The following is a 27,598-nucleotide window of genomic DNA, read 5'->3' on the forward strand; positions in this document are numbered from 1 at the left end:
GTGAGCCACTCAGGAAGTACTCTCTTCCTGATGACCTCCCATACAACCCCAAATCAGCCGGACATGCATACCTCAAAGAAGATCTGAAAGTGAAACACTCAGCATGCCAAAACAAAAGATCATGCATGGGTATGTTTCTCGCAGACTTGAAGAAGATAGTAACATTGACATGAAGCGAAGCCTCTCTTGGACTCATGACGCTGTATTACATCACACTTCGAAGGTTATGCATTTGCAATCCAAAAACAGGAGATTGCTACAAAATGCCTAATCAACAAAAGAGACAGTGAAGCCTTCGTAGTTCCAAGATGCAACCGTCAATGTAGATAATGTCATACTTCTGTTGAAGTCATCACATGGGTGATTAGTAGCTGCCCAAAAATGTCATCAAGGTACTCCCTCTCTGTGAGACATGACGTTGTCGCAAAAACAATATACAATGCTATTCAGAAAAAAGACTGTCCTACTATAAATATAAAGAACCCGCTGTTATTGAATACGTACTCAAATGCCAGCACAAGGAATACTGGTAGAACATTCCTATCAAAATATCGGTCAAGTGTAAACATAACAGGCCGGATGTTGTTTGGGACACAAAAGAAAATGTACGTATCGTCATAGAGGTCAGTTGTCCAGCTGATGTAAATATCTCTATGAAAATCGAAGAGAAAGAAGATAATTATGGACAATTACTTCGAAACCTCTAGCTCCTATATCCGGATAACAAATTTACGTTCAGACCAATAATAATTGGAGCACTTGATTTTCTAAGTAAATGCCTAACTGACAGTCTGGATAAGCTTCGATTTTCAGAAAAAGAAATCAACCAACTGATTCGCTCGTTACAAATACAATCTGTAAACGGAACAGTAAAACTATGCAAGACATTTCCCAATTTTAAAATGTGACATTGTTTTCGTTATCTACATTCCAGAGATGAAGCTTTGTATCTTGGTTAGAAACCAGCTCCTTCTTCAGAGGAAGAATTTGAAAGATTAAATACAGAAGAGACATGTATACATACATACATACATACATACATACATACATACATACATACATACATACATACATACGATATATTATCTGCCCTTGAAGCATAATATAGGTGCAAAGACTATTTACAACGCTACCAGCAGAAAAGATTGCCCTGACACATATATCAAAGGCATGTCAGAATCATCATATATTCACACCATTAAAAACAGAGAATACTGGTAGAACACTCCTATAAAAACAGCAATTCGGTGCAAAATATAACAGATATGATATTGTTTTATACGGAATTAATGCGAAATTTACATCTTACGTGTCTTGACTATGAATTCTCATTTGTATCTATAATTATAGGCCCATTAGGCTATGTACCGACAAATTTACACAAAATCTTAGAAATATTAGGTGTTTCGAAGTTGGATCTAAAGAAACTGACGAGGATCTCCAAATTCAGTCTATTAGCGGTTCAGTAATAATTTGTTCGACATTACAAATATCTTCAATCTGAGATTCTTTAGATGTTTCGATGCATAAACTTGAGTGCGGATCAAATCATCTAAAGAATCCCAGATTGAGAATATGTTCAACCAACTACACTACAAATTTACAAACTCCATGAACTTCAACTCAAAAAGTCTTGCCGCTTTGTTACCGACCGGTTATCTCTTATGAACAACTTACAACTCAAATAAAATGCATATGTGCAAATCCGTATATGAGCATGCATATATATATATATATATATATATATATATATATATATATATGGGAGAGAGTTCACGAAAAATACAAAAGACGAAGACAGGTCGTGTACAAAACAAACAGATGTATTAGTATAACGCTCAGGAATAGAAAAAGTCTTTTACGTTTCGAGCCTACGCTCTTCTACAGAAAGGGACACAGAAAAAAACAAGGAGAGAAAAAAATGTGTGTAGTCGCTCCCGAACTATCATTTATATATATATATAAATACAGTGTACATTTAAACACAATGTACACTGTATTTTTATATGAATAATATATAGTCTATTGACTAGTTTTTTTCTTCTCGCCAGACCACTGGTAGCAAAGAAATTTTCTAATTTTTTCTTTGCTACCCTGAAATATATGTATGTGTATGTATGTATGTATGTATGTATGTATGTATGTATGTATGTATGTATGTATGTATGTATGTATATATATATATATATATTATATATATATATATATATATATATATATATATATATATATATATATGTATGTATGTATGTATGTAAGTATGTATGTATGCATGCATGTATGTGCGTATGAATGCATGTACGTATGTATGTATTCTCATGCGTACAGTTACATATCTAGACATGTTCATACATATCTAAATGATAAACTTCTGGAAAGTGTTACAGATTTTTACAGTTCCAGTGATAAATAGGATCTGTAGTCTTCGAATTAGCTTTCTCCTTTCTGATATTGTAGTATGTATGTATGTATGTATGTATGTATGTATGTATGTATGTATGTATGTATGTATGTATGTATGTATGTATGTAAGTTCTCTTCTACTTGTAGTTATTTGATATCTTCCTGTAAGGAAGGAGTGGTTTCTAACAAAGATGCAAAGCTCTATTCTTGGAATCAAGCACATATTTTGAACTCGAAAACCTTTTGCATGTATGCATACATACACCCTTCACACACGTTTTCTATTTCCGATTCACTCAGAACGCACTGATCAACGCGAAGCTATGATAGAAAACACTACTCTAAAGTGCTTCGCAGAATGATTGAACTGAGCGAAAAGCATATCTTGAACACACGGCGTTGCCATCTACTATATACAGAAAGAATAAAGTTCTTTGGCTCACATTTGCAATATATAATTAACTATTTCTTTGTAGAATGATAAACGAGTGTGTAACAAACATGTTACAGTCATTAATTCGTGTGGCATATATACACAAGGCAACGCTGAATTTGTAAGATGATGGATTATAGATTAATCTGCGTTGACATTTTATTAGTATTTATTTTATTGACCACAGAAAGAAAAATAAACATTCGACCATCTGGACAATAACTGAACATAAAGCAGTTGAAATTAAACCACCAAAATGAATTCTTGCGTGTAATAATTTACTAGGTCGTTTCCGTAGCTACGCCGCTGGTAAAAATATTTGTTAATCATGCACGTACCTTCATAAATTGTTGAAAGTGAAAGTCTTTTTAAAAATCTGTGTTGCGTTGTCTAAGTATTGAAAGACACAAAAACACACACACACATACATACAAATACGTATAAACAGTTAAAGAAATGTGTGGAAGGTGTTTGTGTGTGGTGGGTGTATTCACACATAGCTATTTTTGAAATTTGTGTTGTGTTGATAGACTTGCACTTAAAATGCCCGCATTTTAAATCAAAACTTGCTTGTTACTAGCTAATTAATTTATTTTTCTCAAAGGAAAATTTAAGAAGGCGAGAAAATGGAATCAGACGGATTTCATTTTCTGCACACAGATCGGGTTGTGTGGTCCTCATTCCGACTAATACATGATACGACTGGAATACTGAAATTTATTAATCAAACTCGGTCATTTGATTTTATGCATGCAAGCGTTATCAAATGGCAGCAACAACTAGTTTAACGAGCCAGCTGTGGTACATAGTCAAATTTTAAGATTGTATTGAAATTTATCTTTCTCCAACTCATTGTTAACAAGATAAGTAACCATCATAGTGCCAGGGTTGACATTTAAAAGCGTTTACGAGAATGAGTTCATAAGAGTCATCGTGTCTATGGAAATTGCCTGAAATTTAGAATTTCACTGTTTACAAACTAATGAGATCCTGATGTGAATGTTTTATTTTTTCAGTCAGAAAATCCCAGGCTCATTCAGATATTCGTGGGTAATATAGATTATTATCTGAACGATTTTCAGTCATAGAATTTTTTGAATTGTTCTAAGCTCAGTTCTTATTTAATATTACTTATTTAATAATACGATGTACAACATTATTTTGGACAATGTAAAGTGTAAGGAATATAAGTAACCGTGTAGTGAAATGCAAACGACTGGTTTATATGATATGATCGGCTATAACTTCTGATAGTTGCAGTCCAGGGTCGGAAATCAGAAATGAGTTATCAACGGGTCCCAATTTTCATCAAGTGGAGGCACATGGCCTAGTGGTTAGAGCAGTGGACTCGCGGTCGAGAGATCGCGGGTTCGAATATCAGACCGGACGATGTGTGTGTTTATGAGCGAAACACCTAAGCTCCGCGCGGCTCCGGCAGAAGGTAATGGCGAACTTCTACTGATACTTTCGCCACAACTTTCTCACTCTTTCCTCCTGCATCTTGCAGCTCACCTGCGATGGACCGGCGCCCCGTCCAGGTGAGGAACCTATACGCCAAAGAAACCGGGAAACCGGCCCTTATGAGCCAGGCATGGCTCGAGAAGGAACAAACAAAAACAACAATTTTCATCAAGGTCTTCATTCAAATTTATTGTAATCATAACCATTACGTCTCCAAAATCATCTAATTTCGTAGCTTGTGTTCGATACAAATTATAGAGCGCACTATTGAACATAATAATTGTAGTATTTTGATCACATCCACAAACGACATCCGGTTCTTTAAAAAGATGACAGAGTCTGGAAACAATTGTAACGCCTTTGATGATGACAACTATACGCTATCAGACCTACACCAGAGTCAAACAACAGCAATGACGCTTATCTTATTGTGGATAAGCAAGCTAATCAGTAGTAAACTGGAAAAATAAAATCCTGAGAATAGCGATTAGTTTGTTGTCCCAAAACATAAAATAAGAGCACTGAACATGTAATGAAGTACATAGTTGTCCAGAAAGTAAGGGATATTTATGAAGCTAATTCTGACTACCCTCTGACTTCACAGATAAGAGATTTCAAAATGTTTGAAACAAACGCTTCACAATGCTTGATAACAAATCGCCCAATGTGTGTGTGTGTGTGTGAGAGAGAGAGAGAGAGAGAGAGTGTGTGTGTGTGTGTGTGTGTGTGTGTAACAGAGAGAGAGAGGAGAGAGAGAGAGAGAGAGAGGAAATTTAGATATACTGAAATGGAGCATGGTCTGCTAATAAAGGAAGAAGGAAGTGAGTGGGATGATACACATTAAGCGCAGTTCTCTAAACTATATTTTTTCTCTTTATCTTTTACTTTTATATTCATGTTTTATGGTTATTATTTATTTTGAAATTGCTTAAAGTTTCTTTTAAATTCTCTTTAACCCCAGGAGATATATTAGATAAAGACCTTTACAATCTAAAATGTATACTCTCATGATTACCACAAACATTTTTATAGAGAATCAAATAAATTGTATATGTAAGTGTGTCTGTGTGTATTTCCGCTATTGTGCTGATAATGTGCTATTTATTTTTCTGTCTATACATTGCAAAAGGATTTACTTTTGTCTCTTCATTCTATCAACAGATCATTCCAGGATCGGCGACAATTCCAACAGAGTTTTCTAACACATATCAACTGAAGCTCAGGGAAACAATTAATAGCAAATTGTTTCAAACAAATCCCATCAAGGAGAAACAACAAACAAAAGCACCACATTTACTATCAAAAGGTCTTAAATTTTCAAGAAATTTAGCCAAAAAAAGACCAGGGCTATTTTCATTGATCGCAACGAGAGAGCAAAACTTTAAACGGAAACAATTACTAAATGGTCAGTGTCAGCGACATGGTGTCAGACGCCCTCCGCTTAATTATCTGATGCTTGTGAACCACCAACATAAAATGGTATTCTGCTACATCCCTAAAGTTGGCTGCACATTCTTTAAACGCCTTATGTTGATTCTCAATGGGAAATATCAGAATGTTTCTAGTCCGTATGATATAGCACCAACCAAAATACACATGTTGCCAATAGATCTCCTTTCGACTCGTCCCAGAGAAAATGCCGCAGTCTTGAGGGCTTACAAGAAAGTAGTTTTTGTTCGGGATCCTTATACACGCCTTTTTTCAGGTTATCTCGACAAAATTTTCATGCCACGACAAATGTTTAAAACCCTGTGTACTTATATTATTAAAACTTTCAGGAAAAGTGTGGTTAAAAATTCAAGTATTATATGTCCTCTTGATGTAACTTTTGAAGAATTTTTGCGTTATGTCATCCATTCAAATCTGAAGAATGTAAAAAAAAATTATCATTTTGGTATGATGCATGATCTGTGTGGTACCTGTAATATCAAGTATGATATCATAGGGAAACTCGATACTTTTGTCCCTGATTTGAATTTAATGTTTGAAGAAATTGGTGAAGGTCATAGAATGTCAGCCAAAAATATGGTAACTGAGAGAGTTGGAGATGATCTTACAGTTGTCGTTGACCACGCCTTTCATAACAAGAATAATACATGTGTGGATTTCTCGCAAGTAAGTGACAAGCCTTGTATGTCTTTATTTGAAAATAGTGACCTACTTAATAATCCGCCACAAATTAAGTAATGAATTGGTTTGCTTTCTTTTTTAATTAGCGAGAGTATCATAGGCTAAAGGTAAGCTCACAAAAAGCTGCATCTGTAAGCTGTTTTCATCTTTGTTTACTGTCACACAAAATCATTAAAAGCATGAAAGACAAGCAGTTTCATTTCGTACTGTGCTCTAAAATCGACACTTTTTGTTATTTAATAAATTCCCATTTTACATAGAGAGATGGCCATTATGTCGAGTTGATCACCCTGTAACAATAGTTAAGCTACCGGGAAAACTAGGATGCAACCCAATTTCAACTTAGACCACTCTGCTACAAATGATTGTATGAAAATAGGAGTTCTAATGTGTGCTCCTTTTTCTTGTTAGATATAAGCCATTGTGCTTAATAAAAATGTTTAATCGATATTGTTGTGAATGTTCGTAGTCTTCGATATACGCACTATTAGGGTGGTGAGCTGGTAGAACCTTTAGTACGTCGGGAAAATTGCTATGCGGCATTTTGTCCGTCTATGTTCAAACTCCGTCAAGGTTGATTTTGCTTTTCATGTTTACGAGGTCGATAAAATAAGCACCAGTTAAGTGTAAGGGGTCTATGTAATCGACTTAGCCCCTTCCCCGAAATTCCTAGCCTTTTGCCAAAATTTGAAACCAATATAATATTCTCTATTTATTATACTCATGTTTCTTAAATTTTCAGATTTTGCGCCGCACATGGCGAAGAGCTCAGATTCGAGGATTCGTCAGTATGGATTTAGATTTCCCTTTTACCAATAACCAGACATTATTTGTAACTAAACAAGAATTTTTAGATACTATTAAAGATGCCAGTCTGGTTTCAAAAAATGATAAAAGTTTAAAAGTCATCAAAAATGAAGCAATGTCTTACGCTTATAGTACAGTACCAATGGATGTTTTAGATCAGTTAGAGGTTCTTCTAAAAGATGACTGTTTACAATTTGGATACGACACAAGGCCAAAACATGTATTCGAAGCCAATCAACGAACATGGAATTTTAATTATTTTAATGTTTGAGATATATACATTTAAAATGAAGCACAATTTATTAATAATTTTGAGGGTATTTATGGTTTTGCTTTTGTGTATATGCTGTTGTTGTTGTTTAGTACTACATCACCTTCATGGAACCCATATCAAAGATATCACCCCAGAGACGATTACATCATTAGTTTTCTAAACCAGGCCCTACAGTGTCTATCTACTGTTTCATGTTTTAGACGGTTGGATATGATGTGAGAGAGATATAGCTCTTACTTCTAGCAGGCGACCGCATACGTGTTTTAAAGTATTTTATTTATACTATGCAAGGGTACACGCCATATGCGAACTTGTGATAAACATTTCTCAGCGACATACATCATTGTTTACCGCAGCTTCAGTCTGTTTGTGTATTCTACCTCTGCAGCATCATGGATACAACTTAGTGAGTTGAAAGATGATGTTCCGATATATATATATATATATATATATATTATATATATATATATATATATGATCTGTGAAAGTTTCTCTTACGTATATTTCTACATGACATACAATCATATAATGCTTAGCATCCATATTGATGTAAAATGTACATATATAATATGGAATGTTGAAATAAATAATACTAGACTGAGAAGACTACGAAACGGCTGTAATCATGGAGACATCATATAGATTTAATAAATCTGTATTCACTTCTTATGCATCCTGATTATATGATTATATCGTGATGATGGATTGATCTCATTGAGAAATTTGAACAGTCATAGGTATGATAGATTTATGGAAAATCTGATTAAATAATTTCAGGAAAATAGAAGACACTAACCTTATTGCAGTTAATCTTTTTAGACACAGCCTTGAAATTAGATAATATCTGATTAACTTCATATCTTTCCAGCTTTATAATCTAAGGTCTAAGGGAGATAACTCATTTAAGTTTTTTTACTTTCTACATTTATTTTTTTATTTTTATTTTTTATTTTCCGCTTTTCGTTTTCCGTTTTTTTTTACCTGACATGTATTATTATTATTATTATTATTATTATTATTATTGTTATTATTATTAGGTCACTGCGTAGAATCGAACTCGGAATCTTGGGGTTAGTAGCCCTCGCTCTCAACCACTACGCCATATACCCGTGGGGATAAGAGGGCAAGCTACTAACCCTAAAATTCCGAGTTCGATTCCAAGCAGTGACCTGAACAATAATAATAATAATATAATAATAATAATAATAACAACATCGAAAAATTCCTTAGGAATGAGAACCCAGGTTCGAAATCTCCCCCAAGACACCTGAAGAAGGCTGGAGGGTATATCAGCCGTAACGTGTTAACAACAACAACAACAAAAAAGGACAAATATCCGTCGAATGCAAATAATGTACATAATTCCTCATCTCTTAAATATAGAACTGTATTACTCACACGTATACACACATAAACACGGACACATATGCTCGCACGCACACATACATATGTACACAGACACATGTATACACACACATGCACAACACACACACACATATAAATACAGACACAAACTCACGCATACAGGTGCGCACACATGCATACACGCGCGCATTCCACTGAATCGGCCTTGAATGTGACAGGCTACGTATTGTATTTTGTCAATTCTGGAAGGATCAAAGCTGAAGTCACCTTCTAACAGATATTGCATTAAAATATAACACAGTGGACTTTAAACATTGCATGCCATTGTCTATGCCAACCTAACATAACAGCCGTTTCTAATACAGGTATGAATATATGGGTGTTGATTTTTATATATTTTAACTCTAGAAAGTTGATGGACAAAGCAGAAATCCGATGGCATTTGAACATCGAACATAAAGCCTCACAACTCAACAATGTATTTCATTCCGTCTGATAATCTACCTATTCTTTTAATTCGACATTCTATTGAAATTGATTGAACATTGTTTGGAATTTATTTTATGTAAGACTATAACCATTTATAATAGTTGTATACTGTCAATTTAACGTGACAGTAGGGGATTACACTACCGTTGTTTAGCCCTAGGAAGCATCGAACGCTTCCTGTCGACTTTGACACATTTACTGTGTCCTTATATATATTTACGAAGGGGAGACGAATACCCCCAAATACATCCCCTTCGTAATAAGGACACAGTAAATGTGTCGAAGACGACAGGAAGCGTTCGATGCTTCCTAGGGCTAAACAGCGGTGGTGTAATCCCCTACTGTCACGTTAAATTGACAGTATACAACTATTATATCGCCCCACCACTGTACATATCTCTATGAGATATTTAGAAATTTAATATTTCTGATATAACCATTTATAGTTGTGGATTGATAAAATTTGAAAAAATATATGGTATATGTGATACCTTTGAATGAAACCCAAAATAAAGAAATTGTATGTGTTTGTGTGTGTGTGTGTGTGTGTGTGCGTGAGAGAGAGAGAGAGACCGACAGACAGACAGATTATAAATGTTCGTACTTATTTTATGAATTATATATATTTGGAGTGTTATATAAAATCTTATTCGAAAATATTATTGAGCAATAAAAATCATTATCTAAAAACTAAACCATAATTATAAATCATATATCGTATTAATTTGTATACAGTCGCAAAAATTACTTTTCTATGCAGTCAAAAAATTTGCCGGGAGGTATAGAGAATTTCATCGTCCTAGTTACTCTCCAACCAAACGAAGAATAAATATAAATTTGCGTTCGGTCGAATTTCAATTTCAGAACATAAAGGGAAATAACTCCATACTGCAAACCAATAAATCCTGTAACTTATCATTTCTGTAAATACACAGCCGTATATTCTCTATTCTCTTACTCTTTTACTTGTTTCAGTCATTTGACTGCGGCCATGCTGGAGCACCGCCTTTAGTCGAGCAAATCGACCTCAGGACTTATGTTTTGTAAGCCTAGTACTTACTCTATCGGTATCTTTTGCCGAACCGCTAGCTTACGGGGACGTAAACACACCAGCATCGGTTGTAAGCGATGTTGGGGTGGGGTGGGGGGGTAAACACAGACATACAAACATATACACACGCATACATATATATATACATACATATATACGATGGGCTTCTTACAGTTTCCGTCTACCAAATCCACTCACAAGGCTTTGGTCGGCTCGAGGCTATAGTAGAAGACTCTTGCCCAAGGTGCCATGCGGTGGGAGTGAACCCAGAACCATGTGGTTGGCAAGCAAGCTAATTACCACACACCCAAATTTCTATTATAGACACAAGCCAAAAATACTAGTTGTGGAAATTGTCTTTGAATTTTTCTTTAGTAATTTGCTTGTAATTTATTCTATCAACACACATAGAGTAATTGTTAGATTTTACAGAATGTTAACATTTTTCACCCACCCCGCCGGTGTATTTCTACCATTTCACGAATGGCCGGGCTCTAAATCAGTGAATTTCAAACGGGGTCCATATAGGATTTTGTCGTTAAAATTTATGAGCAATAAATTGGTTATACTTCTACAATGCACAAAATATTTTAACTTTATTTTTTATACAATTCCTTATAATATTTAATTATAAAAATATAATAAGAGTTTTTTTTTAAACATCGAATATCTATGACGGTTCAGTAGAATAAAATATGAATTAAAAGTGTCCATAGGCAAAAGGTGGTTGCGAATCACTGCTCTAAACCTTTGAATTCTCCTCTTCCCAAAAATCTTAAAACTCTTTCCATTTTGTTAATTTGTACCTAACATCTTTCAATGCACACCATCGGTAATTTCTTTGGATTACTCTTCTCCAAGTGAAATTTAACCCCTTGTGGGCAATAAAAGAATAAATATCAGAGATGAAATGAATTCTCAAAGCAATGTCATTTTCAGCAATTATATCATCCCAGCAATATACTACAACTGTAGGAACGGTGAGCTGGCAGAATCGTTAGTACGTCGGGCAAAATGCTTAGTGGCATAACGTCCTGAGTTCAAATTCCACCGAGGTCGATTTTGCTTTTCGTTCTTTCGAGGTCCATAAAATAATTACCAATTGAGCACTGGGATCGATGTAATTGCCTTATACCCCACCACCGAAATTTCTGGCCTTATGCCAAAATTTGAAACCAATATTAGAAGTAAAATGGTGTTAATAGTCCCTTTACTGATTAATATGTAGATAAATAATTGTTTCTTAATTAGAGTTGAAAGTACGACTAGAGTATTACGTGAAAATATAATGTAACTTTAAAACGACATATGAACTATACATAAAATTATTTCAGAGACTACTAAGATAAAATGATGAACTTCCATTCAATGTCAACGATGGACGCTCCATTGCTTGACCATTCCAAAAACTAATGCTTAAGCGGTTGGATATTTCTCGGGCACATGTACTCCTAACGTAGTTCTCGGACAGAATCAGCTACAGGAGGCTGGTTCTTGGAGATTGGTACATTGTCAATCCACAGATAAATAGAAAAAAAAAGTTGGGAATCGCCTCCATCACCGGAGTGTATTGAATATATCAACTCCCGAAGAATGAAAGGCAAACAAGATTTCAGTGGAACTTGATCATAAAGTGCAGAAAACCGGAACGAGTGTCATTAGTAATTCAAGCAAATGGCTTGAAGTTTCCACCAATTCGTCAGTTTTAAAATAAGATAAACAGCATTTCAAAGGTAACATTACGCTGTACAACAATGATTTTGCTACAGAGGAGAAATCATAATTTTCTGGAACAGTTTTTACCTAGATATGAAAATGAACTCCGTTTTTCATGAAATGACTCCAGTGTTTCGTAAAATGCGCCGTCACTAAACGGTATGTTTTTGCTAGAAAATGGGTATTTTTCAGTGAAAATAACATTTTTTTCCTAGAATTAAAACGAGTTTTCTGCAAAATGGGTTGTTATTAATAGTAAATACGTTATTTGCGTCTTTTATAAAAGGAAGAACATCTGTTTTTTAGTACAATATTTATGTTTTTTTCTATGTATAGCATCAGGTCTATCTCTCTGAAGAAACCAGCAAAAGTCAGCAAGCATGGCGGGACTCCACTTCCCCTCAGATCGAGTTTCCATTTGACTTATGTCTTGGTGGAATGTTTGTTGCTGATGTCTGCTGCATTCTAAGGAAATAAAGCTAGATGCGAATGCAAATAGCGAACTTTTAACGACATTATGATTTAGCACCCTAATGATTTGTACAAATCAATGAGTTTTCCTACAAGTACTTCATTGTTGGCTGCTCTGCGCTTCCCATGTAGACCATAACATACGTTTCTGAAACTTTGCCATGCATCCAATTCCAACATATTCAAGGTGTTTTCAAAATTATCGTTTGTCAAAAGTTGCCGAATTTGGGGACTGACAAACACGCCTTCTTTGATTTGCTCATGGCTTAGTTTGGGAAACTTAGTTTTCAAGTACAAAAATGGTGGCTCTTCCAGATTTAACTTCTTAACAAACTGTTTGATAGGACCTAATTTAATATGCAATGGAGGCAAACTTATTTTCTCCTTAAGAACCAGTGGTTCACGTATAACGTTATGTGAACCTATTTCTCATTCATTTCTCAATGGCTATTCACTACGGATATAATGCTCTTACCAAGCACGGCTGTCCTATTGACACAAAAAGTACATGTACTAAGTAAACCCAGCCTACAAGCCAATTACAATCACTACAATTTTCAAGTTAGCACAAATCAGCCATTTACACTCATTATATCTTATACAACCTAATGTGAACGATAAATTTTCATACGTTTCCTTTAGTGCAACAGAATGAGCTACAGGAACTGACGGAAGTTTATTACCTATGTGCGGTAGCACAGCTTTAGTACTATAAAGCGAAGAGTCTAAGAATAGCCACCACTCACTAGGGTCGTAATTTAAGCCAAGATACTCAAAGAGTCCATTCATTTCAATTTTTTCTATTAAACCATCTGGACAATTTCGAAATTTTGTGATGCTGACATCTTGAGTTTCCAAGTTTCTTTTCTTTAACCTAGAAGACAGTAAGTCGCTCTGCATTTTCGTTAATCTCAAATCCCGAACAAGATCGTTTAACTCATCCTGTGCAAGGGGTTTCGGTCCGGATTGTTCTGATGCAGGCACATACACCTCATCTTGTTCACAATTCTCTTCTGATTCACTAATATCGGATAAAACCATGTTCGCAGGTACCGTAGGTATCGGAATGCTGGCCGAATGAGGTGCAGTCCGAATGGCGGATTTTACATTCGGATACATCCCGACGGTGCACTCTTCGTTGTTATATCTGTTAAGAAAATAAATTATATTATAGCATTTCCTATATTTAATGTAACGAATAAAAATAAATATATTTAGATACATTTATGCTAAGTTTACTGAAAATAAAAAACACACCTTTAACATCTACAAGATAGAAATAGTAGTCAGAATGGTGGTCTTGTGGTTCATGCCAATTCATTGGAATTCCAAACTGCATACTTCTTAACTTTCCCAAAGACCATTGGTACATGCTGTGCAACATATATGTGGTGCCCAACTTTGATCTTGGTCTCCTATCATCACTCAAAAATATATAAATAATACTGCTTGTTTTTTTTTTTACCAATGGCGTAATAATTCTTGAATACTTCTGGAATGTCACAGCACCACAGCTATAACAATTTGTCTGGGTGATTTCTACACAGACCTCTTGTTATTTTAATGCAATTTTTATTCTAATTAAAGATTTAATTAAATGTTTATAGGTATTTTATAGCTTTTTTTTCTCTGAAAATCTGAAAAATGAAAAATTGAATTATAAAAATACCCTAATATTAAAAAGCAGAATTACCATAAACTAAAGTCATTCTGTGAGAAACGGTTGCCATTTCTGTGATCTACGCATAAAATTATCTTAGAAAACCTTATTCTCATCTCCGTAGTCGAAATAACGTTCAGTTTTGTTGTACAGTATTTTCAACGAAAAAAAATGATACAAGGGAGACAACTCTGTATTTTTTCCTCTTGTTCTTACACTTCATAGTGAGTAGAGCCAAATGTTTTGTTTATCTCTGTTTTAGATAACACTTCATGTAATGACACTAATTAGCAGAAATAGTAGAACACTATATGTCATTAATCAGATGCAGTATTTAGTGACATTACATTCTAGGTTCAAATCCAGGATGCATAGAACAATTTAATTGACAATCCCCTTCAAGAAAATTTCTTTGCACACATCCATCAATACTATTATTATAACAAAAGAAATCATCATTATTATAATTAAAATATATTTTTAAGACAGTGGTAGTAGTAGTAGTAAGTCATTCGTCTATGTCGCATCCAGTGCTTTAATAGGTACCAGTTCACCACTGTAATCGGCATACCTCACCTCTCCCTAAATTTACTAGCTCTTCTCCAAACTTTGAAACCATTATTATTATTATTGAGTGAGAGAGCAGTTCATGCCATCAAAGTGACACTGGGGTAAAATATACGAAGCCCAATATACCCATCATGACTTCCCGTCTGATAAGGGTACACCAGGCACATGCATCACAACCATACGTGCACGACATGGTGATCTCATATCAAGGTAAACAGCGCATGACCTTGCAGGTGGGGCCCAGTTAGAATTTTCTTCTGGTGGAGTAGCCTATCCCGCTCAAAAGGTCCCTGAATAAGGGTTGTTTAAGGATGTTGAAAGAACCACCCATGTTTCCAGAGGTGAATTATTCAAACCCCAAAGAATCCCTCTCAACACATGGCTATGATGCTCCCCCACTACTTCTGCTCGTGATCAGAGATGCACATATCGTCAGCCACTAAGGGACATGCTCAACTGGTTAAGGTCGTAATTTTAACCAATCAATGACGTGTATTCAGCTGAAGAAAATTATTGCTGCTGTTTGCAAACAACAACTTCTGGGTCCCCTCCGAATTTTCAAAGTGTTTACTTAAAAGAAAAATTAATAAAAAAAATATGCTGGTCAGATTGAAAAGATCCCGTCTTTGTTTATTTGTTGTGGACAAGATATCTCAAGAAATGCTAAATGGATTCGGATGAAACTTTCAGGGATAATTGGCCTCATGACTGGCACGAACTGATTAGATTTTGGGATCAATCTGGTATCAGAGAAGGATTCTAGATTATTTTTTCGGTTTTTTTTTTTGTTGTTTTACCTAATTTTTGAGAGCAGCCGTGTTCATTTTTAGTATTCTCGTTTGTGAGAGCAGTCGAGTTTATTTCAGATATTCTTATTTTAAAAACCATCTCCGGCTAATCGTTGAGAAGACGTTAGCGTTGCCTTGGCGGAAGTTTGCGCCCTGTGAGTGCTCTTGTTATTATTATCATCACCATCTTTCAATTCTGTTTCCATTTCTTGCCGAGTGTCTTCCTGGTACCTATGGAAGAGAAACTCACTGTATACATTGGCAAGCAATTAAAATAAACACACCAGATTGTTCATTTACAGAGTCACGTGATAGAGAAAAAAGGGCAAATAGACAGAGAGAAAAAGGAAAAAAATTAAAAAGTAAACAAAGAAAATAGGAGCGTGGAACAAAAATTCCCAAACTCTTCTCAGTACCTGTGACGTACTAGTTTAAACAATCTTCTGCACTTCCTGCATGTATGGTAAGCCAGAGATCTATTATTATTATTATTATTATTGAGTGAGAGAGTAGGGCATGCCACCAAAGTGACACTGGTGTAAAATATATGAAGCCCATTATACCCATCATGACTTCCCGTCTTATAAGGGTACACCAGGCACATGTATCACAACCACATGTGTGTGACATGGTGATCTTATATCAAGATAAACAGCGCATGACCTCGCAGGTAGGGCCCAGTTAGAATTTTCTTCAGACCGAGTAGCCCATCCCGCGCAAAAGGTCCCTGAGTAAGGGTCGTTTAAGGATGTTTTACTAGACACCCATGTTTCCAGAGGTGAATTATCCAAACCCAAACAAATTTTCTTCAACACATGGCTATGATGATCAGAGATGCACAATTCATCAGCTACTAAGGAACATGCTCAACTGGTTAAGGTCAAACAAGTGACAAGTAAATCTGTGGTATTGAGCAGTTAAGATCAGAAACCATGAGAATCACTGTCTTATTATTGTTATTACTGTTATCGCGTGTAGGGCGGATCCGGTCATCAGCCGAGCCCATCGTGAAGATCGCCCCGCTGCCTTCCTTTCTTTGGCCGGGAAGGAAATGCAATTTTTCACTGTCTAGTGGCTATGACGAAAGAAGTAGTGTGGTGGACAAGGCTGAAAGGACTGAAGACAGATACTTTCTTCTTCAGCTAAGCCCTCATTGGCTTTTTCAAGTTCCACTTGAAAAAGAAATTGAAGGTAGAGAGTTAAGTTCTGCCCCACCAGTAAATTTGGTGAAAGACAGCTGCATGTGACGACAATGGCCCATGTGAATGGGCCTACACTGAAGCTTCGTTTGTAAACCGGAGGTGTTAAGGAGAGCGGTGCCTGCTGAGGTGCACCTGGCAGTTGGGGTAACCAAGCTGCGTGGGGTTTTGCGGTTGTCTCTGTAAGGAACTCCCTACTTTGGGGGAATTCTTATAGTTAAATTGTTTTCTTATTTGTTTTTTTAATACTTATTCTATACACGGCATTGTTCAACATCCCACTTGTCCTTTGTATTGCATTGTCCCTATTTGTCGTGCCTGGCCCTTGTGGCCAATAAAAGAAAGTATTATTACTATTATTATTGTTATTATCATTATTATTATTATTATTATTATTATTATTATTATTATTATTGAGTGAGAGAGTAGGGCATGCCATCAAAGTGACACTGGGGTAAAATATACGAAGCCCAGTATGGGTACACTAGGCTCATGCATCACAACCATATGTGCGCAACATGGTGCTATTATATCAAGATAAACAGCACATGACCTTGCAGGTGGGGCCCAGTTAGAATTTTCTTCTGGTCAAGTAACCCATCCGGCTCAAAAGGTCCCTGAATAAGGGTTGTTTAAGGATGTTGAACGAAACACCCATGTTTCCAGAGGTGAATTATTCAAACCTCAAAGAATCCCTCTCAACACATGGCTATGATGCTCCCCCACTACATCTGCTTGTGATCAGAGATGCACATATCGTCAGCCACTAAGGAAGATGCCCAGCTGGTTTAGGTCGAACAACTGACAAGCAAATCTGTGGTATTGAACAGAATATTTGCTGTAGCCCATCTTTTATACCAAGACAAAACAATGTATATGATAACACTTCCAATCAGTTGAGATCAGAAGCCATGAGAGCCACTGCCTGGTACTGCATTAGGGCATTTACCTGGTACTGCTGCTGCATCATCATCATCATCATCATCATCATCATCATCATCATCATCACCACCACCACCACCACACCACCACCACCACCACCATCATCATCATCATCAGCACCACCACCACCACCACCACCATCATCATCATCATCAGCACCACCACCACCACCACCACCATCACTACCATCATCATCATCATTATTAAGGCGGCGAGCTGACAGAAACGTTAGCACGCCGGGCAAATGCTTAGCTGTATTTCGTCTGTCATTACGTTGTGAGTTCAAATTCCGCCGAGGTTGACTTTGCCTTTCATCCTTTCGGTGTCGATAAATTAAGTACCAGTTACGCACTGGGGTCGATGCAATCGACTTAATACCTATGTCTGTCCTTGTTTGTCCCCTCTATGTTTAACACCTTGTGGGTAATAAAGAAATAGGTATTTCGTTTGCCGTTACGTTCCGAGTTCAAATTCTGCTGAGGTCGACTTTGCCTTTCGTCTTTTCAGGGTCAATTAAATAAGTACTAGTTGTGCACTGGGCTCGATATAATCGACTTAATCCGTTTGTCTGTCTTTGTTTGTCCTCTCTGTGTTTAGCCCCTTGTGGGTAGTAAAGAAATAGGTATGTTGTCTGTCTTTATGTTCCGAGTTCAAATTCCGCCAAGGTTGACTTTGCCTTTCATCCTTTTGGAGCCGATAAATTAAGTACCAGTTACGCACTGGGGTCGATGTAATCGACTTAATCCCTTTATCTGTCCTTGTTTGTCCCCTCTATGTTTAACCCGTTGTGGGCAATAAAGAAATAAGAATCGTTAGCACGACAGGAAAATGCTTAGCGGCATTTCGTCCTTCTTTACGTTCCGAGTTCAAATTCCGTCGAGGTCGACTTTGCCTTTCATCCTTTCGGGGTCGATTAAATAAGTACCAGTTACGCACTGGGGTTGATGTAATCGACATAATCCGTTTGTCTGTCCTTGTTTGTCCCCTCTATGCTTAGCCCCTTGTGGGCAATAAAGAAATAAGAAACTGAAAGACACCTGTCGTATATGTACATGTGTATATATCTATAGGTGTGTGTCCGTGTGTTTGTGTTTGTCCTTCATCACAGCTTGACTACCGGTGTTGGTTTGTTTATGCACCTGTAACCTTGCGGCTCGGCAAAAAGAAACGTATAAGTACTAAGCTTAAAATATGTACTGGGATCGATTTATTTGACAAAGCACTTCAAAGCAGTGTTCCATCATGATTGCAGTTGAGTGAATGAAACAAAAAAATGATAAAAAGATACTCATCAAACTATTTTCATTTTGTTTCCACTATTTTCGCATGACTCTCTTCAATTATTTTCTTCTTAGTCACTAGATGTCATATGTTACCGGGGCAAAATATTTAATATTCCATCTGTTTGTTGTATAGAATACTTGCTCTGTGAGATCTCTTATTGTTAACTGTCAGTAGCCTTTTATGTGCTGTATAAATTGTAAGTTACTTTATATTATTTGGTGGCAATTGTATAGAATATGAGCTATGTGAGGGAAGAGTTATAGTAGCAGGTGTCGATTGTACTGAGCGAGTCAGTCTTTTTTTCTTTTGTCTTTGAGGTCATTTATATGAATATAGAAAATAGACGCATGACTCATCAAAGAAAAGCTATATTTGAAAACAAATTGGTACAAATAATCTTGAGAATCCGTTCATCACAACCATTCAATGACTCCACTGTTAGTATCAATGACTGCTTCAATACGGGGTCGGAAGCATTGACGTACTCAAATCAGATGATCTGAATTTTCTCTCGACTATACGCCATACATAATAGTCCAGTGGATTGAGGCCTTGTGAGTTAGGAGGCCATGTGTCTGGGAAAACATGATCATGGAGCTTGGAAAGCATCCATGCTTGGGTTATCCTAGCCTTATAAGATGGTATAGAATCTTGTTGGAAGACGCATGGTCTCCCGTTGCGTACCCTCTCTATCTAGGGCCTCACAGCTCTCCCCAACACCTCCGTGTAGATAGTGACATTTAATCTTTCGCCTCGTTGCTGATGACCCCCAGAACCATCACAGTTGCCATGAACTTAGTATATACAACCGTTGGAACCTCATTCGGGTCTCTGGATAACTACTTAACATTCCTTCGGTTTACCTTTTGGTCCTGATCGAAATTTTTCTCATCGGAAAAAGAAACTCAAAGCATTCCAGCCCCTTTGTGTTTTAACTTGTTTAACAAGCACCTTGCATGCATCGAGCAATTATCTCTTGTCACATCCAATATAAACTGACCCCTCATCGTCACATACAACTTGTACCGGATGTTCTCGTGCACAACTCTTCTGGTGGTGTACTCTGAAATATTGAATTCCTTTGCAATGCCTCTGACTGACTTTCTGGGATTTTTATCGATTATTTCTTGGACGTTTTGTATAAAGTTATGTGTTATGATGGTATCAAGGCTCAGTGCATGAGTTTTATATTTAGCTGCTGATGTTGGAACCCCGTTAGCAGCTTCCAGCTCCTTTCGAACATTGACAATGAAGGAACGAGTAACTTTCAGGATCGAGCTATCTCAGAATAACTATACTGTACTTTTAGGGCAACGACTACAGCGCGCCTTTTCATTTACTGAGAGAACCTGATGTCTGACGTTATTTTTCTGAAAAGTAAGATAAAAAAGTAAGTTAGAAGAAAGTTAGAGTTCTTGAAAGAGGTACCCTCAAAAAATTGTATTGTATCAATGGGTAGTATTTAAGTAGAGCATGTCCTGCATGAAATGTATAACTTGGTGGTGACTGTGTTGAGTATAAAATAATATAGGAAGTGGGCAATGCCGAGCAATACTATTTTTTCTATTTGCTGAGTTTGGAAGAAGAGGCTGACCTCATGACCCTTGCAGGCCTTCTGACACTGATGAGATTGATATTAACGTTCCATTTAAACTGTTGCAGGTCAATATTTGTAGGAAAGACATGAGCAGGGAAGAGGTTCCAGAAAGTTCTGGGAATAGTGGTTAGGTTGGGTGCTACAAGGGCGATGAATGGTGGAAAGAGATGGGCGGGTGGGGTTATCTTAGTGATCGGTCACATCTGAGGAACAGAGACTATTATAGTAGTGTTAGAAAAAAAAGACAGTGAGAACGGAAACAAGAGGTTGGAGTGCATCCATTTGTGATGGTATACCAATCAGCCGAGTGACCCTTCTCTGGATGCGGTGAAGGATATCAATTTCCGGAGCAGCAGTACCTTCGATTTGTGGTCGCAGCGCTCTAATTATGCATGTCAGAGGAATTAACGCAATGAGGAAAAGTAAATGGAGAGCGCATCGTTGTTGATGTTATTTCTCTACGTGACAAGATGTTTGTTCGTGAGTTCCGAAAGTATAAATTACGGATCTTTTCCTTTTGATGGACGGAATTTCTAGTTAACTAAACAATTTGAAACGGGAATTAATTAAAAATTAAAGCAAAAAGATAATTAACTCCGCCTATGTTGACATCTTTAACACGTGTTTAGATCAGAGAAATCTAATACACAGCTTGTGATGACGTCACAACAATCATTTCAATGACGCTCTATTACATGTTTAAAATTATAACCAAATGTGTGTGTGTAGTCACTCTCGCAATTTTAACTAAGGGGAGGTAAAAATTGTAGGCTTTTTTATGAGTTACTTCCCATTGACCATTAACTTTTTAAAACTTTTTTTTAAAGTCTTTCTTCTCAAAGAGATTAATAATTTTGTCAGTCATTTTTAGCTAACCCCGAAACTTTGACACCCAGTCAAATGACTAACCAACGCTTACAAGAAATAATTTACATTTAACCTACGATAGTCAGTACTGATTCTTCTGCTTGTCAGTTTTTGAATTGAATGACACTTCAATTTTTAGATACAGGACAAATCAATGGCTATATTTATTTTAATATTAACTTTCACTATTTATCAAAAGTTTTGGAGTTCTCTGATAGAAATGATTTACCGTGTTTTCTTATGTATAAGTCGTGCTCATTTATAAGTCACACCTCTAATTTAGTGATAAATATTGATACAAAACTTTTTCCTTTATAGTTTGAGCTTTGCCCAGTGTATGTATGTAATTATTCAGTTTATTTAAAGATTTGTTGCCAATAGAGAAAGGACCGGTTTCTGACCTAGATCCAAGGCTCCTTCATTGGAATTTCAACATCCACAACAGGGTATTTTTGTTTGTATATATGTACGTGTGTCTGCATGCCTGTATGCAAGTACGTATGTATGTATGTGTGTGTGTGTGTGTGTATATGACGTGGCAAGCCAAGTGATACTGTAACTGTGGCCTATTCCAGTGCAGCAAAACCAACCCATTTAAGAGTACCCTTCAATCATTGGGCAATAAACTGTGCTTGTGAAGACCTGTTGAGTCAAGTGAAGTCATTGTTGTGGCTGATGACAGTACCACCTGATTGGTATCCGTACCGGTGGCACATAAAAAGCACCATTTGATTGTGTGATCGTTGCCAGTGCTGCCTGACTGGCTCCTGTGCTGGTGGCATGTAAAAAGTACCATCTGAGCGTGGTTGATGCCTGTGCTGGCTGACTGGTCCCATGCCAGTGGCACGTAAACAGCACCATTCAAGTGTGGTTGATGCCAGTACCACCTGACTGGTCCTTGTGCCAGTGGATTGTAAAAAGCACCCTCTACACTCTTGGAGAGGTTGGCCTTAGGAAGGGTATTCAGCTGTAGAAACTCTGCCAGATCACATTGGAGCCTGGTGCAGCCTTCTGGCTTGCCAGCCCTCAGTCAAACCATCCAAACCATGTCAGCATGGAAAATGGATGCTAAAGTCAATGATGATGAAGATGATGATGATATATATATACATACATACATACATACATACATACATACATACATACATACATACATACATACATACATACATACATATATGTATATATATATATATATATATTAATAAATAAAACATATGTAGAGTAGATGAAACCATGGCGACTGAAGAAGGGGAATTTTCCCTGTGTTATTTGTCCTGTACTCTATTTTTTGTTGTTTAAGAAAAATGTCCAGTTCCTTGGTTTTGTGTTTATGTTTTCGTTTCTCATTGTGTTCGACGTTTTTTTGGTGTCCTGTACCCATATATGCATGTATATATACATGTAGAGGTAGGTACGAACATATATGTATATATATATATATGCATATGTTGCATTTATTAAAATAGTATATGACGGAACACACGCATCCATTTCTAAGTAAGATTGTTCTCTCTCTCTCTCTCTCTCTCTCTCTCTCTCTCTATATATATATATATATATATATATGATTCCTTGATCACAAGAGTCGTTGTTATTGTTGTGGCAGTAGGGGTAACAAACATTCATCTGCAATGTTGAAATAGCAGTCACCGTATTTCATTCCATAACGGCTACCCCTGAAGAGTGCAGGGTTACATAATTGGACTGTTACCTAACACTGTTGAACTCCTTGTGTGAAACTGATTGGACATAATACTGTACATTTCGATTTATATATATGTATATAAAATTTTCAGGATCCAATGGAATCAAGGTATTTAAATAACAAAGGCACAGAGGTAGAGTTGGGGATAGCATGCTTGTGCACTGAAAGTGTGTATGAACACTCATGTACTTACTAAATAAAATGCAGATTTGTCCTTCCCGTTACATATACATTCACAAGTATAGACCAAATATACAATGTTACTTAAGGTTACACAGGAGTATAATCCAGCATGCAGTCTACAGTACACTGTAGACTCAAAATCCAATACAGGAAGGTTCTGAGGATGGTGAAGCATAAATAATAACATGCTGGCATGGGTTGGACAGTTTGATTGAAAACTGGTGAGCTGGGGAGCTACACTAAGTTCCAATTTGGTTTGGCATGGTTTCTACAGCTGGATGCCCTTCCTAATGTCAACCACTCCAAGAGTGCAATGGATACTTTTTACGTGCCTCCAGCTCGGGTGCCATTGATATGACACCAGCATTAGTGCTTTTTTATGTGCCACCAGCACAGATGCCAGTCAACTGGCACTGGCATTGGCCATGGTTATGATTTCACTTGGCTTCACAGGTCTTCTCAAGCACAGCATATTGTCCAACATATGAGGGGTGATTTTTACATGCCATTGAAGCACGACCTTCGAACTTTAGGCCTCACTGAGGAAATGACCAGCAACCGAGACCTTTGGAAATATGCTGTGCGTGAGAAGACCAGGCAGGACAAGTGAGTCCAGCCCACTTATGCATGCCTTTCCTCCCTTGGACACACAAAGACCTGTTGAGGCAAGCGAAGTTGATATCGAACCTCATCCGACGACAGGCACCCATGCCAACCCCACTTTACTTGCGAAGACCTGTTGGGGCAAGTGAAATCGAAATCGAAATCGAAATCAGAATCGAAATTGAACCAATCCTATGACTGGCACCCAGCAGATGCCAGGACCCCTGGACTGGTGGTACATAAAAAGCACTATCCGAATCGTGGGCGATGCCAGCGCCACCTCGACTGGCTTCCGTGCCAGTGGCACGTAAAATGCACCAATCCGACCGTGGCCGTTGCCAGCCTCGCCTGGCACCTGTGCAGGTGGCATGTAAAAAGCACCCACTACACTCACGGAGTGGTTGGCTTTAGGAAGGGCATCCAGCTGTAGAAACATTGCCAGATAAGACTGGAGCCTGGTGCAGCCTTCTGGCTTCCCAGATCCCCGGTCGAACCGTCCAACCCATGCTAGCATGGAGAACGGACGTTAAACGATGATGATGATAATGATGATTTATATGATACTGGCATCAGCCATGGCTACAATCTCACTTGGCCTGACATGTCTTCTCAAGCACAGCATATCACCAAAAGTCTTGCTCATTTGTCATTGCCTCCATGAGGCCCAACATTCGAAGATCATGCTTCACCACCATGTCTTATGTCTTCCTGGGTTTACTTCTTTCACAGGTTCTCTCCACTGTTACAGTGTGACACTTCTTCATACAGCTGTCCTCGTCCATACACATCACATGACCATCCCAGTGCAGTCATCTCTTTTGCACTCCACATCTGATGTCTCTTATGCCTGGCTTTTCTCTCAAGGCACTTGCACCCTGTTGTACATGCACACTGACATACATATCCAGTGAAGCACACTAGCTTCATTTCTTACAAACCTACGCATGTCCTCAGCAGTCACAGCCCATGTTTCACTGCCATGTAGCATGGCTGTTTGCACATAGGCATCATACAGTTTGCATTTCACTCTGAGAGAGAGGCCCTTTGTTACCAGCAGAGGTAGTATCTCTCTGAACTTTGCCCAGCCTATTCTTATGCTAGCAGCTATGCTCTTGGTGCATCCCCCCACTCTGCTCTCTACTGACTTGGTCCTTCTGTCATACTTTAGCCTTTCAAAACATTTAGCATACAGCTACCCACTTCCACCTTCCCTTCTCAAATACACCCTCTTAGTTGAGGAGGCCTTTTCTCTTTTTTTGTCTGTTCTTTTATGTCTTGCAAGTTTCAAAGCAACCTTACTAGAGCCAGTGGCACATAAAAAGCACCAAGATCTAAAGAAGATACTGGATCCTGATGCAGTTTTGCACTTCACACTGGTTCCCTGTCAAGCTGTCCAGCCCATGCTAGCATGGAAAGTGGACTTAAATGATGATAATAATAATGATTTATATGTATGTATATATATATATATATATATATATACACACACACATATAGCTGGCACTCCATTGGTTATGATGATGAGTGTTCCAGTTGATCTAATTAACATATAATAAGAGCCATACCCACCTAACACACCTCCATCAGCTTCCCTATGGATATTACTATGGTTTCAACACATGGGCAGTACCATTCAATCCGGCAGTGTAAACAACACTAACATAAGTGTTGTTTAGGAACAAACATACCTCTGATATCATCACATTTATTCAATCTTAATTCTAGGAAGGATTAAGCACTAGCATTATTAATTAAAGTACAACAAAGAAACCACATTTTCCATATGTACAAAAACAGTATCAGTAAAATAATAATTCTATAAGTAAACCTATAACTGATTCTTAAATTATCTAACTAAATAGAAACCTAGCCCTTGAAGTCCATACAGATAATATTCCCACCAGTCTTTTATAGTTATTAATGTTTATATATTTTGTATGTATGTATATATATATATTATATATATATATATAACATTATATATAAGGGCTTAGTAAAATAAATTACTTTGCCACATACTGAACTCATTAGAAATAGCAGCTAAAGAAATTTCTTTAGCTATTTCTAATACTTAAGAAGATCTCTCTCAGATAGTGTTTGCTCAAACCAACTCACAAAGGTATGGGGAAAAAACATTAAAAATCAAGTGCAAAGGTTATTTGAGAACGTACGTTTCTAGATTACCCTCAATTGTTGAAATTATAATTCATTTCTCTCTGTTTAATGCTTCGGTTTTCACACCGATAAAACATAGTGTTTGTCAATTTTAACCCACGCTGGTGGAAAGGGGAGAGCAGAAATTCTTCGCTTGCATATTTTGAATTTGATAACACTTTTAGTTCGAGCGGAATTCTAGAGGTGATAAGAAACCAAAAGGGTATGCTCCCACTTTCAGTGTTCCCAAATCCGAATCAAGGAGTTCTGAGCTGACGAAAGAAATGTCGATTTGACTAATCTAGAAACGTACGTTCTCAAATAACCTTTGCACTTGATTTTTTAATGTTTTTTCCCCCATACCTTTGTGAGTTGGTTTGAGCAAACACTATCTGAGAGAGATCTTCTTTAAGTATTAGAAATAGCTAAAGAAATTTCTTTAGCTGCTATTTCTAATGAGTTCAGTATGTGGCAAAGTAATTTATTTTACTAAGCCCTTATATATAATGTAATATTTTGAATTCGCCTAAAATGGTCCCTTTACATACTGAATACTTGGTGAAATTGATTAATAATTAATTAATTTTACCCTCAATTGTTGAAATATATATATATATATTATATATATATATATATATATATGTTAGGAAGGGCATCCAGCCGTAGAAACACTGCCAGATCAGACTGGGCCTGATGCAGCCTTCTGGCTTCACAGACCCCAGTTGAACCGTCCAACCCATGCTAGCATGGAAAGCGGATGCTAAATGATGATGATGATGATGATGATGATATATATATATAAATGGATGAATGAATTATCCTTTGTTTACCATTAACATGGAAAATTCAATAAACAGTTACCAGGGTAGCAAAATTCACGCAAGTAACAAAGATGTAGCGACCTATTCAAAGGTAGGAATTCCGGGTTAATGTGCAGTAATTTGTGTAGTATAAGTAAATAAATGGAGTTGAATGCAGATGCTATTCAAATTCTTTTACTTTCAACATATGTCTCGAAGACCACATTGTTTTTATTCCAAAGGAATAAACGGTGTAAAATGCAATCTTCTCATCAGGAAAGAAAGAGAGCCTATCTCAACAACAAGACATTATAACAATTTCGATGACTGCATAAATGATAAACAGAATGTTATTAAGTATTTAAAAAAAAGCATTAGTAGATTCGACGTCAAAGGCAGATACTAGAAAGATAAGGGGTAAAGAAATAATAAGTAGAGAACAAATAAAGAGGGATACATTGGTTGAAAGAATGTTCAAAGGCTTGGAAGTAGATTTCTCTATTGAAGTAAAGTGTAAGTTAAACTAACTGTTCAAACATATGTCGAAAGTAAAAGAATTTGAATAGCATCTGCCTTCAACTCCATTTATTTACTTATCATCATCATCATCATCATCATTTAACGTCCGTTCTCCATGCTAGCA

At 37.0% G+C, this 27,598-nt stretch overlaps 1 protein-coding gene across 4 annotated transcripts in view; it reads left to right on the forward strand.

Moving 5' to 3' along the window:
* Positions 1 to 27,598, forward strand: part of LOC115216277 (carbohydrate sulfotransferase 10-like) — a 167,590-nt gene that overhangs the window by 122,453 nt on the left and 17,539 nt on the right. For 3 of the 4 annotated variants that reach the window (XM_036511735.1, XM_029785486.2, XM_029785480.2), the window contains exons 3-4: positions 5,459 to 6,412; positions 7,170 to 7,543. The exons of the other annotated variant lie outside the window; for it this stretch is intronic. In XM_036511735.1, the coding sequence (XP_036367628.1) occupies positions 5,459 to 6,412; positions 7,170 to 7,505 (1,290 nt within the window). In that variant the 3' untranslated portion in view covers positions 7,506 to 7,543. Of the gene's footprint in view, positions 1 to 5,458; positions 6,413 to 7,169; positions 7,544 to 27,598 lie in introns of those variants that run through there. 4 annotated transcript variants of the gene reach the window in all.

Source organism: Octopus sinensis, linkage group LG1 (genome assembly GCF_006345805.1).
Source record: "Octopus sinensis linkage group LG1, ASM634580v1, whole genome shotgun sequence".
Lineage (NCBI taxonomy): Eukaryota > Metazoa > Mollusca > Cephalopoda > Octopoda > Octopodidae > Octopus > Octopus sinensis.